Source organism: Podarcis vaucheri (genome assembly GCF_965113315.1).
Source record: "Podarcis vaucheri genome assembly, chromosome: 6".
Lineage (NCBI taxonomy): Eukaryota > Metazoa > Chordata > Lepidosauria > Squamata > Lacertidae > Podarcis > Podarcis vaucheri.
Window position 1 is genome coordinate 66,902,056 of NC_138764.1, and position 18,271 is coordinate 66,920,326.

The following is an 18,271-nucleotide window of genomic DNA, read 5'->3' on the forward strand; positions in this document are numbered from 1 at the left end:
TTTGAAGTTTTATTCTGTTTTTAGTCCTCTGTTGGGAGCCATCCAGAGTGGCTGGGGAAACCCATCCAGGTAGGCAGGGTATAAATAATAAAATTATTATTATTATTACTTTCTCCACGCAGTGCAGAATTTTATAAATTTCTATCATGTTACCCTTTACCTTTTCTCTAAACTAAAAACTCCCAAACCTTTCTTCATAGGACATGTTTGATCCCTTATTGACTATTTTATATGTACAAATTGTATATGATGTGATCCTACTCATTCTTTGGGAATTCTGTACCCATGACTATTCGTGGAGGGCCTGTTGTGTATGGGGGGAGCAGAGGGGAAAGGCAATTGTTGTTGCAAGTAATGCTGACATGTGGCATTATTTGGAGGTGGGGGGGTCAAGGTTGTGCAGTGAGAGGTTACTGAGTGGAGTGTGTCCAGGACTCTTGGTTCTCTTTCCCTGAGAGTAGGGAGCATTATAAGTGTGGTTGCTGTCACTCTCATTTTGTGATATCTACTTTCCTCTGCAAACTTTCACTTTTGGGTGGAAAGGCAGATCCAGCATGTTAGCTCTTAAGAGGCAGATTCCTTATCTTGGTGTTTACACAGCCTGGAATTTCCCTGAAAGGGCTCGCTTAAATCCGCAAAATTAGCTGAGCCGAGTAAGCAATTAGGTCTGGATAAGGTTTACATGATCCAGAGGCAGCACAAGCTAGAGTTTGTAAGAGAATGTCTATCCTGGCTTGGCTGATTAAGCCAAACTTGCCTGCTAGTGCTGTTAGAACACAAACGAGCTGTTAGAACACAAATGCAGACAGTCAAAAGGATCAGTGGTAGCAGGGTCAACTCCAGTGTGGTTGGGACCAGGGGCTGCTGTTTTAATTTCCCACAATGCCATGGGTGTAACATCCCTCCAGGGCATTGTGGGAAATTAAAAATGGTAGCTCCCTAATGCATTTTCCAAAGAGGGGCCAGGGCAGGTGTCAGGAGTGGGCTGTGTGTAGGTGCTAACTGCTGCCCATGCTGGGGGTTGGTTACCTTGGGAATCAGCACCACAATGTTCAGCACTGTGCCTCTGACCAATTTCTGGGAGATGTGGGCACCTGCTTACACTTCTGTGGAGCAAGCAGCACATCCTGCGAAGGAGGGAGACCCTGATCTGGAAGTGAATAAGCAGGTTCACTAGGCATGAAGGTGAAAGAGTCTGAGCGCAACTATGCCTGGCTCCTCCATAATGCATTTTCTGCCACCTGGGCTAGAATTGCATAAGGCCAATGCCCCTTGATGTCTCTGTCCTGAAATGCCCTCCACACTCCTTGCAGAGCCTATGCCTTTCAGGAGAATGGGAGCTAAGTTTTCTTTCCAAAGGGAGACAGGATGGGGCTGAGAATTTCTGAGAACTCATAGCCTCCCCTGTTCCAGTGTTGGCTGATGCCCACCAGGACTGGTCGGGTGGAAGGCAGGGAGATCTACAATGACAGGCAGAGCCACCCACTGGCTGTAAGTGAGAGGGCTGGCAGGTGGGGGTGGACTCGGACTGGTGGGGCAATGCCCTATTCGCCCTAACGGACCAGCTTCCAGTGCGCTCCGGGAAGCTTTCCTTGTTGCCGCAGACGGCAAGGGTGTGTGTGTGTGTGTGAAAGCACTCTGCACATGCACAGAGGCGCCCTTATTTTATTACTGCTATTTTACACATCCGCAGAAAACGGGCGCTGCCGTTCTGTACGAAGAAGAGTTCCTTGCTCTTCTAGGGTTTTAAAACAACTGAGCGAGTCTTTTTCTCGGGCGGCCGGCTCTCTTCTTTCCCTTGCCGCGGGCTCTAGCTGTGATCCGCTCTCCTTCCCACGCAGCTGGCGAGGATTTCGAGGTGAGCGCCGGACTGCGCGGCGGCGGCGGCGGCGCAAAGGGCGTGTGCAGCCGGAGGAGCCCGGCCGAGAGCCGCGGCTGGAGACAGGCCGCCCGCCCTCTGCCTGCCGCTCGCTCCACCCTCTCCGCCGCCTCTTAAGAGCGCCTGCGCTGCCGGCCACCCTCCGGCAGGTCGGAGCTGCTTGGGCCGCCTGCTCGCCATGGCCATGGCTTCCCCGGCCATCGGGCAGTACCCTTACCCGCTGCTGCTGGAGAAGGAGCAGCAGCGCTTCCTGCAGAGCCTCAGCGCCAACGAGAGGAAGAAGATCCTCAAGCGCTCCGCTGCCAATGACCTGAAGCCGCTGCCGCAGCCCCGGCGCAGGAACCCGCCCGAGCCCGCGCAGCAGCAGCAGCAGCAGCAGCCGCCCCACGTCCAGGGGGGCAGCATGGCGCAGTGGGGCGACGACGGGAAGGCTGCGCCCGAGCGCGACGCGGCGTGCGCCCCCGCCGCCGTCTGGAGGCAGCACCTCGGAAGAGCCGCTGGCCCGGAGGCGCAACCCAGGACCGACGCGTTCCTCGACGGCGTCCCGCTCGCCCCGCCGGACGACGGGCCGGCGCTCGGGACTCCCGCCGCCACCCCCCGCGAGGCCCCGGCGTCTCCGGGCACGGCGGCCAAGCCCGCCCGCTCGGGGCTGCCGCACCACCCGCACCCGCAGCACCACCACCGGCTGCGCCTGAGGTCCGCGGCGCCGCGGCTGCTGCCCGACGTGCGCACCATCTTCGAGCAGCCGCGGGACCCCCGCGTGCGGGAGGAGAAGGGCGAAGGGCACCGCTTCGAAGCTGTCGCGCTCTGGAGGGGCTGGTGCGACCTGTGCGGGGAGGCCGTGCAGCAGCGGGCGCTGCGCTGCGCGAGTAAGTGGCTCTGCTCGGCTTTGCACGTCGAAGGGGTCCCTCCCCTCCCTCTCCCCGTAGACAGGGTAGCCCCACGCTTTAGACAAGCCGGCGGAGGCGAGGGAAAGGCTCGCTGGTGGGGATCTGCTCGCTCCTGACCTGAAGATGACCCCCTAATATCCCCCTTGTATGTGATAAGAGGCAGTGCAGGTAGCTGATCCTCCAGTCCTTCCTAAAACGAAGGCACCCCCCCTTTCCCCCCTGTCCCAGGGTAGCTTCTCCTTGCCCCACCTTTGCAGGGGTCCCATCCTTCGTGGCGGGCAAGCAGATCACCTCTGCTGGCCCAGCCTGTTCTGATTTGTACACAGTCGATCCTCCCCTAATCCCTCCTGAATTGTTACTGCCTCCTTAAGAGCAAAGGAACTCTCCAGCCTCCTCTCCCCCGTCCCACCCCGTCACCCGAGGTCGCCTCTTTTGCAGGTGAGTGACCGCTGATTCTCTACGTACATAGCGCAGAACAGCTGTTGCAAATCCCCTCCTCCACCATGGCCGGCCAAGGAGCCTCCTTTTGTAGGACACTGGAGATATTCGTGCCTTTAAAAAGACATTGATAATTTATTGTCCCGAGGTAGATAATAAACGTTGTAACCTTGTTGGATCCGATCTGCATTCCTATCAAAGCACTTAGAAGTCCTGGAGGAGAGAGCGCAGCTTTATGGGAAGTCTGGCGCAGGCACTGATTTATGTTCAAGACCTGAGTGCTAGAGCCTTTTTAAAAATTTCATGAGGTATGTTGGACTATTTGCTGGCTTCTATTTGAGCTCCCGCTATGAGAATTTCAACCCTCTTTGATCCTAATTAGCGAATTGGCTTACACATCCTTTGAGTATTCCATTCTGAAACTGCAGCACATCAGTCAATTAATAAGTTGGTGCAGATGTGTTTTGCAAGCCCTCTGCACGTTGTTCCTCTAAAATGCTTAATCTTTTCAACTTCGTGTTCACCATTCAGTCTCCTGTTGGGATATTCCTATGTAAACACACCAAGAACAAACACATCTGAACATTTGATGTACAGACTTTAGATAGGTTGCTAGCTGTTCAGATGAATGTCAGCTGTGTTCCCTTCCAAGGTGCTTATTTGTTAGGGAGGAGAAATTACTTTTGTGTTTTCCATTTTACTTCGCTGTTCCGCCTCTTAAACCTTCAAGTGGTTCCCTTCCTTGCTCTCTGACTTGTGTGATCATTTACTAACCTGTTCCACTGCTGCTGTTTACCACACTGTGGCCAGCCTTTTCCATAGGAGCCTATCAGTAAATCACTTGATGATAGTTGGGTGTTCTGTGCATGACTTGTATATGATTTGGTTAGAACTGTTGTGCTTTTTGATGTTGTCTCTCCTTTGCAGAGTTATGACTTGTATGCCATTAAATTTTGCCACTGGGAGTTTTACATGGCAATTCTGATTTTAATTTGAATGTGGAATTTTATTTCAAAATGGGAATCTTTGAAACTTGGAGTCTGTTGATTGCTTTGGCAGGAATTACATGCAAATCTTAAAAGCTATCTAGTGCAGCCAGTTACATGCTAACAAACAAAGACAGTTAAGTACTAAATAGCTGTTGCATGCTGCCAGCTATAAAATACCATTACTTGTCAGCTGGTACAAGTATGAAACACTGTTCAACATTGAATTAAAATATCAGTCAAATGTGAACATATTAAAAGGCCAGGTAGGCAAATGCCAGGATAGACAGAACAGGGTCTGCCTTTTATTTTTTGACACACACCCCATAACCTCGTTGGGGGCTCTTCAGATCACCTGCTTTTGTCCTGATTTATTTTATTTGAGCATTTGTCCTGATTTATTTTATTTGAAAATGTATTCTTGGCTCTTTCATAAAATAACAAGGACATGTGTCAGACATTGGCTATTTCAGAAGCACTAACTCTAATTTGTTTTTTTGGAGGGGGCAGGGTAAATGACATTGCATCAAAGCAAATGTTACCGTACACTTTCTACTGCATTTTTCCTGTCCCTTCTCTTATCACAAAAGTCCAATCTTTTAGGGAAGTGTATTGTGTAAGACATGACAACCGACTACAATGGCACAACCTGAATTTGCTGGTATATGATTTGAATATCATTGGATTGTGTCTCCTGGCCCCATTTCCAACCTCCATATGTTCATGTGTATCGTTTATACAGAGGCTGCATGTCTACACCTGAATGCACAGAGGGTCATGTGTTCCAGGGCTCCGAAAAATGATTTTTTTTCAGGGGGGAGGGGGCTCCATCCAAACACTGCACTTATATGTGAGGAGGTTGGAAGCAGGGCTAGCAGGAAGGACCCCAGTAAGCCCCTTCAAGATGCCCAGAAATATTGAAAAAAATATTGGGGGCACCAGGTAAGCCCCACCCTGCACAATCAATCACATGACATGGCGCGCGCACACACACACACACACACAATTTGAATGGCAATGCCCATTAACTTTGTGGGGGCTCTTCAAATATTTTACTGGGGAAGCCAAAGGGACCTCGGCCCCTGGGAGTTGGCTCCTATGCCTGGAATGAATAAACGGGCTCATGATATGTGTGCGAAGACTGGAGCAGCATAAGAGATGCCTAGCTTGCTTCACAGCTGTATCCCTTGCCTGTCCCAGAGTTATCTGAAATACATTTTTAATTGGATCTAGTGATTTGAAATAGGTTTGTTCAGATGTGTTGTGTTTCACTTGCAAATAACACCAAAGCACCCAGTATTGCGACAGTGGCCTCTGCACATTTTATAAACCATTCCTTATTTGTTATGATGGCTGGATGAGCATGTGAACATTTTCCTGCGAGCAGTGCTGCTCCTGGCTGAGACCTCTTCTATGGCTAATACAGTGGTACCTCGGGTTACATACGTTTCAGGTTACATACGCTTCAGGTTACAGACTCCGCTAACCCAGAAATAGTGCTTCAGGTTAAGAACTTTGCTTCAGGATAAGAACAGAAATCGTGCAGCGGCGGCGCAGCAGCAGGCGGAGGCCCCATTAGCTAAAGTGGTGCTTCAGGTTAAGAACAGTTTCAGGTTAAAAACAGACCTCCGGAACGAATTAAGTACTTAACCCGAGGTACCACTGTACACGTTTCCTGTTTTAGTGCTGAATTGTCACTTGTCTTAGAGGTAGCTACTGACTCTACTCCACCAAGTCGTTGAAAATGAAGGCTGAAATTCTGTACACGCTTACCTGGGATCAAGTCCTTTTGCATTTAATGATACTTTCTTCTGAGTACACATACAGGAGGTTGCACTGTGAATAGTGCCTAAGAGTGAAACGTGTTGCATTCTTAAATGGCTAATAGAGTGATATACATTGTCTGGCTGACTGTACTTGCTAGTTGTGTTCATGCTGCAATGCTGTCTGTGTGTGTTTGTGTTGTGGTTTATTCTTTTTCCTGTGTGTGTGAAAAGTTGAATAAAAAGCACTGGCCATGCTGATCCACTTCAGGCATTTCAGTTCCCGGTAGCTGAGCCACAAGAGCAGACGTGGGAGACCTTTTGTCTATGGAAGGTGGGGGCCTTTCCTGCAGTGGCATCTCCATGATGGAGTCCCCTCCCTGGGGAAATCTGTCAACTTTCCCTCCCTTTGTACTTTCAGGCACGCTTGGAATACTTTAAAAAATTTTATTTAGAAAGATGAATTATTCAGGAAGGATGATTTGGGTTTTTTTTCCATCTTTGGATGCTGGCCGGCTTTCATTAATCCTAAATGACACCCATTAAGAGTGGCCTAAAAGATAACACTTTCCCAGAAAAGCAATCAGCAGAGATAGATAGGTCGGATTAAAGTCTTTTATGTTCCAAGTTTTAACAAATTCAAGGTTTTTTCTTTGGGTATGTGGTACAGGTGAGTTTAACAAGATTTTCCTGTTGTTGTTTTTTTGAAAGAAGAAGATATAAGATACATTCTTTTGTTTACCCTGGCAGAAGTTCTGATTGTCATAATTGTCATAATAACTTTAGCATATTTACAGGGTGTGTAGTGGGTGGGATAGGCGCCATTTTCCTGGCACCCCTGCAGAAATGGGGCAACTCTCCGCCAACCCTGGGGCTGGTGTGGTTAGCTTCCTCTTCTGGCTGCCCTGGGCTTCTTTGGAAGGAAGGGCAGGATATAAATCAAATAAATAATAATTGCTGATGGGAGGGAAAAGAAGAAAAACCTGTGTCCACACACACACACACACACCCATTCTGCCCACAGCAAAACAGCAGGGTAGTGGATTTGCCCATGTATGAAATATTTTGGATTCCTCTTCTAAGTAAGACATTCAACACACCTATCGGAGAGGGCATTATTTTCCTTGCATTAAGCATGTTTGTGTGTGTGGTCAGCACGTTGCTAGTGTTTTTCAGCTGAGAATGTGTCTTTTGCCTAAATCTGTCCCATAAACTGACTTGGGATTTGAACTAGGTGCTCTCAGCTCCTGGTCTCCTAATCATTAATCTGCACTTAGCAGCCATTAGATCTCAGTTCAGCAGAGGAGGGAAGAGAAGGGATACAGGGCTACTCCACTGGCACAGCTGAGAGAACAGAAACCTTTGTCAGCTTCTCCTCCTCAAACTTTCCCACTGCAGCTGGCTATTAGAAGAACTTGTAGCAGTGGTTGCTCATTTCTTCCTCCTCCCTCCCAATCCATTTTCCTTTTGTGCTGCCACTTTTAGTGGGTGGGGACTGCCTTGTTGGTTGTGACTATGATCTTGCACTCTTGTTGCTAGTGCTAAATTTAAATTGATCACATCTCAATACAGGATTCCACTGTGCATTTCATAATTGTCTTGGACTACCCTACATTCCTGCATTTGACGATGTGTCTGTGTGTTTCCTGCTTGATCTTCCAGATCCAGTGCAGTCATTTTTACTGTTTTCTGTTTAAGGGAGCCCATTGCTGCTAATGTAGTCTTAAATGGATTATATTCGAACCATTATTTTCAGCAAGCATAGTCTTTAATACTTCTTTTGGTTTGATCCAACATTTGCTAACATTTGAAAGCTTATCTCTGCAGTTGCTAAATAACATTTTCCCCATGAGGATTAATCTAATTAATCCAACTTTCTCTGCTTTCTGGACATAACTATAATCTTCTTGGGGGAGTCTGCTTTATTAGAAGTGTTTTTAGAGTTAAGGGCGGCTCCTAGAAATTAAGAGTATACCTTCTTGCCGTATTAGGCAAGACTAAACCCATCTTTTCAGCGTCATCTTCATGCCCAGAACTGGGTGTGGTGGTTAAATTGTTAGTATGTCATAGATTTATACAGTAGGATGTGATAGGATATGTTTCTGTTTCCTGTTCTTTCTAAAATTCCTTAGGCTTGTCTGCCTTTCTAATACTGCAGTGCCTTGAATTGTATTTTCATGCACCTAATCACAGTCACTACAAGAACTATTTGTTGAAGAGTAACTGCTGGTTTATAGGCTTGGTTTGCACTTAATACTCCACGCCATGGCTAAGCATGAATGTGGCAGCATGTGTGCATTCGCAGTGAAAACCACAGCTGCCTTGCTACTCAGGACTAAGCCATGGTTTGGCTTAGATTTGTGCTTAGACTGTTGTTCTTGACGTACCATTTTTGGTTGGTCTGGAGCTGCCAGACCACAGGGCTGGGTTTGGTGATAATGCAGAAGAGCCAAACCGTGGCTTGGTAGCGTTGCTGGAGCAGCACTGAGTGAGGAGAGAAGCAGCCACATTTCTTTCCTGTGGATTATCTAGGAAATTACCATGCTTAGCTATGGTTTGTCTTATCTTTAGCTTAGTATGAACTGGACCATGATATATGTATGAGTGGAGAAAAAAATATGTTAGAAACATAATCCCATTAATTTGCCTTAAGTACTTCTCTCTGTTTGGGGTTGCAAGCTTTAATCAATTCACTGGGGTCATGAGGTGCACAGAATCATAGAGTTGGAAGGGCCTCTGAGGATCATCTAGTGACGTTCTAGTCCAACCCAAATATGCAGCTGTCCCATATGGGGATTGAACCTGCAACCTTGTCGTTCTCAGCACCATGCTCTAACCAACGGAGCTATCCATGACTGACATGTTTTTTAAAAAACAAAAGCTAAGAGAACAGGAACACTGTTGGCTTTGGGACAAGTACATGTGTACCCCCTGTGCCCAACCTGTTGGTGACCCTGCTCAAGTGCAGCACTAATCTCCAGTTTAGCATCTAAATGAGCCGTTTGAGTGCTGCTGTGGTGGCTGCATGGGCACACCATTTTATTCATTGCTGAGATGGATTTGATGAAAAAAGATGTGTCAAAATGCTTTCCCCCTTTCAGCTTGTATCCCAAGCTTAAGTAGACAGGTTTATCCTGCATTGCACGCTATTGTGGTTGTCTCTGGGTATAAAGGGAGTTGATGCATCTCTCGGAAGCCACAGGCAAGAAAACACACACACCCTCATTGTAAGTGGACCTGAACATTTCATCCACTCTTGACCAGAGACTTGGTGACTGTCATCTCTGAGTTTAGGATTCCAGCAAAACATGCAATCAATCTATCGCTGTCGCCCATTAGGAAGATGTATAGCTATTAAAAAAAAAAAAAAATTCATCGAGGCAGCCTGCCAGCTTGGATGTTGCTGCTTAATAAGCTTTGCAGTCCAACATTTTGGCAAGGGATAGAGCTGGCACAAGCCTCAGAGCATCTCTTCTTCCAGCCTGACAGCGTTGCAGTTTGTTTCCCTGCATGGCGGGAGAGCTTTCCTGCTCCTGTAGCCAAGTGTTCGTGTGCTGACCCCTCTTTGTTGCCATCCTGATTTCACATTTTGGCTTTCCCTCCAATTTCAATCTCCATTTTAGTATTTCTCTCTGCGATGTACGCAGACACAGAAGAGTGACTGTGGCTCAAATCTGTTCTTTCAGAGCCATTTGAAAATGAAGGGCAATTGGAAGAGACAGTGGACACTATATGGTCCTGCTGCATCATATTAATGCTGCAACGTTATGCACAGCTCTGTGATTTTGTTGCAACAATATGTCACAGTTGGTCAGTCCCCCCCCCCATTGAAATCTTTGTGCAGATGGAATGTCCACAACAGCATGAATTCCACCCCATCTTTCCAGCTCTGGCCCTTTCTGGACTTGTATACCCTGGCCACAGTAATCCATTCTCTAAACCTACTGTTTAGACTCTTGGGGCTGCCCCTTGAAGACAGTCCAGCCACGGCAGCTGGTTCAGAATGTGGCTGTGAGAGTTCTGAGCAGTGTAGCAATGTGGATTCATATAGCACCAACTCTCCGGGAGCATCTTTCTCCATATGTGCCAATTCAGTACCTGAATTGGGGTGAGGAGGTTCTTCTCTCCTGTCAAGGACAGAGTCTCCTCTGTGGGGCTACCCTGGCTGTGGAACTCGTCCTTGGAGGTACGGTTATCTCTCTCACCCATAGAACTGAATGGTCCCAGATCCTTTCTTCCTTTCTTTCATGAGTTCCCCTTAACCATTAATCATGGTTAATGATCGCCAGGTTTCAACCTTAACAAGAAATTGCAATTGCTGAAAAAGAAACCAGCTGTCTTATAAACCTGGTGCAAAAGTTTTTTGGAATTCCAGCTGAGTTTTTGAGTTATGTATATACAAATATATATATTTATAGTCTTTTCATAGTGAGTGGTGTGGTATCCGCAGCAGAGTGTGTATGTGTTGTCAATAATTGCTTTTTCTTATCAATTGCATGCAGAAACATATTTACATAGACAAATTCCATATCCCGGATATATAAGTACAGTACTGATGAAAGTCTGTATCCGAAGCCGGGGAAGATTTAGTGCCAAACATCTTAACTAATTATTCTAAGTAATTCTCTAAATTGTTAGATTGTGCTCTCTTTTTAACAGAAGAAAAGCAGCAGCAAGTGCTGACTCCGAAAGGGGGTTTTTGCTTGGTGGTTTTTGGGTTTTTTTAATGGGAACTAAAACGGTTCTCTTCAAATCTGCACATCATAACAAAAAATCCCTTCTTGATGCCATTCTTCATTCAGCAGACACTCCCTTTCCCAAAGAATGGTGTTGGGCAGATTCCTCTTTTGCTTTTTGTGCTACAATTAAACCTGGGTGTGTACTGATCAGAGAGAACTCATGTCAAAAGTGCAAGTGCATGGTTTCCTTTTGACTTTTTGCTTTCTGTAGGCTTTGGGGGGAACAAGCCTATTTTAACAACTCCTTCAGATAAAGTGGTATCTCGGGTTAAGAACTTAATTCGTTCTGAAGGTATGTTCTTAACCTGAAACTGTTCTTAACCTGAAGCACCACTTTAGCTAATGGGGCCTCCTGCTGTTGCTGCGCCGCCGCCGCGCGATTTCTGTTCTCATCCTGAAGCAAAGTTCTTAACCCAAGGTAATATTTCTGGGTTAGCGGAGTCTGTAACCTGAAGCGTATGTAACCTGAAGCATATGTAACCCGAGGTACCACTGTACTGCTTTTGAGGCTGGCTGCTTACATTGTCAATGTTTAGTTCAAATCCTGACCAGTTCAGAGAGGTACATCTGAGACAAGGTTTGTTTGCTGCAGAAGGCAGTAGGTCCTAGCAGGCAAGGTGTTAAACTGGGCTATTCAAGTTCACAAAGCCAGCCTGCAAACTCCCATTCACTTGAACCGGCATCCTCTTGCACCTGTTGTGGTGTGAGAGGGGGCTTTCCCCACAAAACCAGTTGCTGAGTCCTGTATGAGGAATATGCACCTAAAAATAAATAAAAATGAGCTCCTTTTTGTGCACCACTGATATTTAAATGTGAATCACCAGGCATGAATTTGTTCATTATTAATTTGTACAGTGGTACCTCGGGTTACAAACACTACGGGTTACGAACTCCACTAAGGTTAAGAACGGTTTTGGGTTAAGAACGGACCTCCAGAACGAATTAAGTTTGTAACCCGAGGTACCACTGTATACTCTTTAGGTTATGTTAAGTACTATAGAAATAAAGGACAATATTAATGATGATGTCCAGGACACATCCATTCTGCTTTTCTTCTGAGGGGAAGGGGAAATCCCTTGTCACAGCTGATATAAGGAACTGAGGGTCCACAGGGTAAGCCTTAGGATACATTGGGAAGGGCCCAGGGTATGACCGCTCCCTGGGGAAAAAAGAGATAATATTTGTGGTGGGATTTTTTTATTATGCCAGGACGTGCATGGAAAGGAAGTTGAAACAGATCTGGCAAATGTTAAATTGTCAATTTATTCAGCAAGTGAAGTACAGGCAACCCTCAGCTTTATGCTAGGGTCTCATAGAGTCAAAGCACACTGGATTCAATAAGTGGGTGGGATTGCCAAAGTCTTTTTTCCTGGATCCCTTTTTATTTTTTAAAAATGGCCAAGCGTGTAAAGCTGAATGGGCACAAGTTAAATGTGGGCAAGTTGCGAGTTACTTGTAATGTAAACTGGACCACTTCAGCTTCGTTTGTGAAAGTGGTTCTACACAGGATTGGCAAGGCAATATAAGTTCCCACCTGAGCAATTTACAGCGTCTCAGCATATTCTTGGGATGTCCTTATTTAATAGGAGGCCTCCATTTTGAGAAGCTTGGAATCTTCTGAGGCCTTCAGGTGAAAGGGTCTTGGAGTTGAGCACCTTTTCCCCAGCCCTGTTCCTGAAAACTAGTTGAGGTATTGGGCATGTTAATGTTATTTGAGTTGTTGCAGCTGCTCCATATATACACTCTCTTATTATTCTAGAGTATTGTGCTGCTGAGTAGAAGTATGTGTATCACTGCTACACCTCTGCAGTTGAAAACTCTTCACTATGGCCTACTGAATAACACTCTCACTTGCCCAGGCTTTAAAGGAGAAAGAATGATTGTTATTTCTCTTGAAAGAATACTTCCAGAATTGAACTGCTTGCAATTATCATTTTATTAGCCTTTCCTTTTTTAAATAAAACATGCCTAGGCTCCCCCTAATTTTCCTCTTCTGCTTTCCTGGTTAGTGCATGCAGTGATTTGCTCCCCCCCCCCCTCAGCAGACCCAGATGGCTGGCCAGCCAGGTGTGACCATTGCATTTTGAGAGACCATAAAATGCTGATTGCGCCACTTGAGTGTCTGTGGCATGTTGCTTGCAATCTAACCCCAAAGCAGCTGGTAACACAACTTGATGTGCCACTGGAATCTCAGTCAGATCAGGCGGTGCAGCCATAATTCTTAGTGACAGAAGCAAATCTTTGGTGTCAGATGCTCTCCCTCATGGATATCTAAATCATATCCTCCTCTCTCTCATTTTAAGGAAATCTGTGTGCCGTTATTGATAGGGGAGAGTCATGGAATGTATAATGCCTACTCTCATAATAATATAATAACATGTGGGATGCTTCATTGGAATCAGGCATTGGTTACACCTGTACCTTTGGCAAGTGAGTTTGCTTTCTGGTTAGGTATTACTCAAGTAAGCTGCCTTGAAATTGTGTTTGGAGCATAAGATGCTGCCTTAGACCATTGGTCCATCTAGTTCAGTATTGCCTACAGTCCCTGCTCTGCACAGGCTGGCAGAGGCTCTCCAGGATTTCAGTATTTTTGCATTTACCCCATTTATTACCTACGTTTCCTCCAAGGAGCTCAAACGGGCATACATAGTCTCTCCACCCCCACCCTACCCCATTTTATCCTCACAATAATCCTTTAAGGTAGGTCATGCTGAGAAATGATGACTTGCCCAAGGTTGCCTTGTGGGGTTGATGGGTGAGGAGGGATTTGAACCCACATCTCCTCAGTCCACTGCTCGAAACCATTGTGCCACATGGGCTCTTGAGGTTGAACCTGAGCTTGAGGTTTTTAGCATTCAAATCATGCTCTTCCCAACAATTATACAACCTGAAATCCAGCCTCTGCTGGAGCACTGTATATTTATTTTAATTTGCATAACAGCATCTATGAGGAGAAATTCAAATGTAATAAGTGTGTTCTGTTGCAAACACTCTTTGGATTGTTCGTAGTTGACTGTGTGAAGAGTGAAATGTGTGTTTTGTCCCTAGCTGAAACCAGAGGAAGACATTGGGTGGGAGCTAAATTGACAGGTTGTTAAGAAGCTGCAGCTAAACCAGCACTGTGGCTGAGGCTGACTGCGTAACTTTGTGAGATTTCAGTTATGAGAGTTGGCAGTAGGATCCAATTGGTCAGGATGTTACAAGTCCTTCAGTGGACGTTCTAGTCAGAAAAAGCGCAGGCTCCTGCTCTTTGAAAGCTCAGTTGGGCAACCTTTGGGAGACTGAAGAGATTTGCCAATGAACTAAACAAGAGATTCTGAAAAGCCTTTAGCAAGCCTGTGAAAGTCTGGAGCTGCGAAGCAGCCAGAATCCAGAGAAGAGAGAAGCTGAGGGTTCTTTGTGGCAGCAGACAGCTGCTGAAAAGAAAGGTGTCAACATCTCCAAACTTGAAATCACTGAAGTAAGAAGCTAAGATGGCTTGCAAAGGAAGAGGACCACACTAGCACTAGTTCTTGGGGAAAGCTAAATTCATAATACCCTCACAACAACCCTGCGAGGTTGGTTAGGCTTGAAAGACAGTGACTGGCCCACTGAGCTTCATGGCTGAGGGAGGATTCAAGCCCTGTCTTCCCAGTTCCTAGTCTTACATTCTAACCATGATACCACATTCCTTCTCCATTGAGCAGGCTCTCTTACAAACAACAACAACCTGCTTAGTCCAATTAGTTGCTTTGTTTTTTAGGATATTGGGAAGTTGCTTCGCCACAAGGCTTAAGAGGTAGCTGTGGCTGCTTCTTCTTTGCATCAGTTGCTGTCCTTGTCTCTTGTCTGCCCTTAAAAGCAAGCCCTGCAATTCTTGTCACACTTCCCTATGATTCACGGAACTGTGTAAATTTTTAATAACCCCTTTGTCTTTTGTAAGTGTTTGTTTTAGGCAGCTCATACCTTTAGTAGGTGTGGGCATTCTTTTGACAGTACTATGCAGGAAATAATAGCTATTAGAGAATTTCTGTTCTGCCATTGCTCCTTTAAACAGGAGTGGGTAAGATTTTTTTTTTTTTTACGTGCTGTGGCTGCTTTTGACTCTTCCTGTCTTTAGTAACACACACACACAAACACACACACACACACACACACACACACACACACACACGACCAGGTCTCTTCCTCACATTGTGATATCTGCTACTCCTCATTTATGGCATGCTAATCTGCTTGGTTTTTAAAGGTTTCTGGGCTTTTTACACTTTTAAAAACTATTCTGAGAATGGAGGCGGTTGCTTCATGAGCAGTGGGGGAGGAAGGGGGGGTGCAATGGGTGTGGTCCGCCCCAGGTGTCATCCCTGGGGGGGTGACATCACAGCGCTGCCCCCCTGGGATGCTCGCTGTGTGGGTGTCGCCCCCGTGGACATCTAGCCCCGTCCCATGGACATCTAGCCCCACCCCTGCAGGCACAGCATGTGCACCGCTCCAGGGGCCAGGGCAGCTAGCTCAGCCTCTGTTCATGAGTGACATAGGGGCCAGTCAATCAGTGTTGTGTATGATGCTGCTCTGAGGAAGGAAGAGGCGTAGCCAATCAGGACTGTGTACAGCTCTACTCTGAGGAGAGAGTTAAATGTGGCTTCATGGTTGACACAAAGTGTAGCCAAAAGTATGTCCAGAACACAAGCTCACTTTGTGTGTATGAAGGGGTAAATGGGACTGTGCCACTGGCCCCAACCCCAAAGTAATGTGGCTTCCCCTTACTCACCACCTGACACCCATCTGCTAGGCATAGACACCCGACCCAAGGAAGCCTATAAGAGTTGACATCCTGATCACAAATGGTTCCAGTTCCCAGGGAAATGTATATATGTAGTCTTTGGCTCAGGCATTTGTGACCTATGTAGGAACAGCCAATCTGTGACCCTCCAGATGTTTTAGACTACTCCTCCCATCAGCCCCGGCCAGCATGACCAGTGGTGAGGGATGATGGGAGTTGTGGTGTAACAAGGGCCACAGGTTAGCCACTCTGTCCTAATGCATTGGCAGTGTTTGAAATTAGCAAGGTGCCTGTGGCATTTTGTACCTGTCTATCGGCCACTTGCAACCAAGTGAAGATGCCTGGATGCCAGGATGGTGTCTGACATTTCCACCATCTGGAGGTACAGTACATGCCTGGGGTTCATTGGATCTTGACTGTTTTCACACTCTAATACCACACCCTATAGAATTCTATCAGTTATATTTTATTTGCACAATCAGAATGAATTTCAGGAACCAAAATGCTTTTTCTGGGCAGCCTGAGCAGGAGCAATGAACAATGTTATAGTTAAATGTTGTAGCTAATAATTAATAATTAATTATTTATACCCCACCCATCTGGCTGAGTTTCCCCAGCCGCTTTTGTCTTCACTTCCCCCACCCCACTGCCCTGCTCACAGTTGTGAAGAATATTCCTGGGTTATGAATGGCCTATGTCACAAATAATATAAAAAATAGGAACAGGCCAATGTACATGTGGACTGCCCCTGAATAATGTGACTTTTCTTTAAGTTCTCTAAATTCTTAACCTAGCTCAAGGTTGTCATTTAAACTAGCCAGATGTTTAACTGGTAATCACAGTCAGTTCATCATTTGAAAAATAAGACTTTCCTTAAAATGGCAACCAGACATTCTGGTTTGGCAGCTGTAACCTTGGTTTAAGGAGCCATTTTGCTTATGTATCCAAGTTTCTAACACTTCATGGTGTCATCCTACCCATTTCTGCACACCTTGGGACCTGGATCCCGGAAGGCTTCTTCCATACAGACCTGCCCATATTCTAAGTTTCTTGGATGAGGTGGTCCTGATTGTCCTTCAGGCTGCTGAGATCCATCTTGTGACAAAATGGAGGAGGGTCTTTTGCATTGTAGCACCCAGTTTATACACTTGGATTGAAGGGGGCTACAATACTTACTCTTCCATAGTAGGTTCCCTGCTAAAATTATGCACACCTTCAGCACTCTTAATATAATATGGGCGTTCTTATCTTGCAGATATTTTTTAGGCTTATTGTTTCCTGTTACAATTGGTGTCAAGTTCAAATACACTGCTAAATACTAATAACAAACTTCCAGTTAATGTTTATAGGCAAATGGGGCTTTGTTTTGTTCCTGCCTTTTTGTAGTTTGTTCAGAAAAAAAAATAATTATTCAGTTTTTAAGAAGCCAGATATTTAAATTCACAGAGATCTTCCATTCAGTCTATTGCTTGTTTGAAAACATAAGGCCATAATGAATGTGAGCATTGAAACAAAAAGAAAATATTGGTGTATTTATATTTAATTTTACATAAGGTATTGCAAATAGTTGTTTTGACTTTCAAAAGGCAATGGAAGGACGTTTAATTGAGATAACCTTATCACTTCATAGCCATTATATAAATTGGTCCTTGATGGCTTAATATTTTCTGACCAAGCTGTTCAATAGAGATTGGATATTCTCATCTAGGGCAGAGAAGGCTTAATGTCCCCCTAGGGGTTAGGGTGAATGTGATTGCCTGGAGAGTGAACCTTTTGTAAGCCACAAGAGGTTGAGCCTTTTGTCCTACAGAAGAGTAGTAGTTAGGGTTCTAAGGCTGCAATCCTTCAGTAAGCACCACTGGACTTAATGGGACTGACTTAGTGCATAGGATTGCATTCGAAATGTATTTCATGGGTGTCTGCAGGTGTTTTTCTGATGGGGGTGGTGGGAGCAAATAAGCCAGTCAAATTTAACTAGCATCCGGGAACAGGTCTACCAAGTCTGGTAGATCTGATGCTTAAATAGAAGTGAAGTCTAGGTAGATCTGTCACCTGAGAAACTTGTATTACTGGCCTGACCTTTCATTGCATCTCAATGGGTAGTACTGCTGTCCATCAATGAGTAGACCTGAGTATGCCACTAGACATGTCCATACCAATTACAGCAATGCTCACCAATATTTTGACAGTCTTGTTCTTTATAGCTATTCCCGACAACTTTTAGGCTACTTCCAACAACTTGTGGGCAACCGGTAGGGAACATAATTTGAGGCTGAGGGCCACATTCCATTCTGGGCAGCCTTCCAAGGGCCACATGGCAATGGTGGGTGAGACCAGAGGCAAAAATGGGTGGAGCAATGAATGGAAATGTTGCCTCTTTGTACAGAAAACTCATTTTTAAATGCATTCAAACGCCGCTCTGCATCCTCCATCTAGGCATGCATGAGGCATTACTGGAGTTCAAGGACCCATTCCAAACAAGGAAAATCACTTGGGGGGCACAGCAGGCCAATGTGGGGTGTCCTCTGGGGAGAGTTTGGGGAGCTAGTCAGAGAAGCCTGCAGGGCTGCTTTTGTCCCTTTTGTCAGAGGCTCCCCACTCCAGCTAAGTACACTTACCTTGTTTTTCGCTCCATAAGGCACACCTGACCATAAGGCGCACCTACTTTTTTGGGGGGGGGTGGGGGAATTCAAGAAAAAAAATATGCGGCTCTTGGGGGCTTTTGCAGGAGGTGGGGGAAGTGAGCCTTGCTCTGTCCCTTCCCCCACCTCCTGCAAAAGCCAAGGATAGCTGTGCGAAGCCTCCCCAGGGCAG

The 18,271-nt window shown here is 45.9% G+C and overlaps 1 protein-coding gene across 1 annotated transcript in view; it reads left to right on the plus strand.

Annotated features, from left to right (window-relative positions):
* Positions 1–2,015: 2,015 nt before the first annotated feature.
* RASSF5 (Ras association domain family member 5) overlaps positions 2,016–18,271 on the plus strand; it is a 113,256-nt gene continuing 97,000 nt past the window's right edge. Inside the window, exon 1 of the mRNA XM_082228361.1 lies at positions 2,016–2,748. Within this exon, the coding sequence (XP_082084487.1) occupies positions 2,058–2,748 (691 nt within the window). The 5' untranslated portion in view covers positions 2,016–2,057. The remainder of the gene's footprint in view (positions 2,749–18,271) is intronic.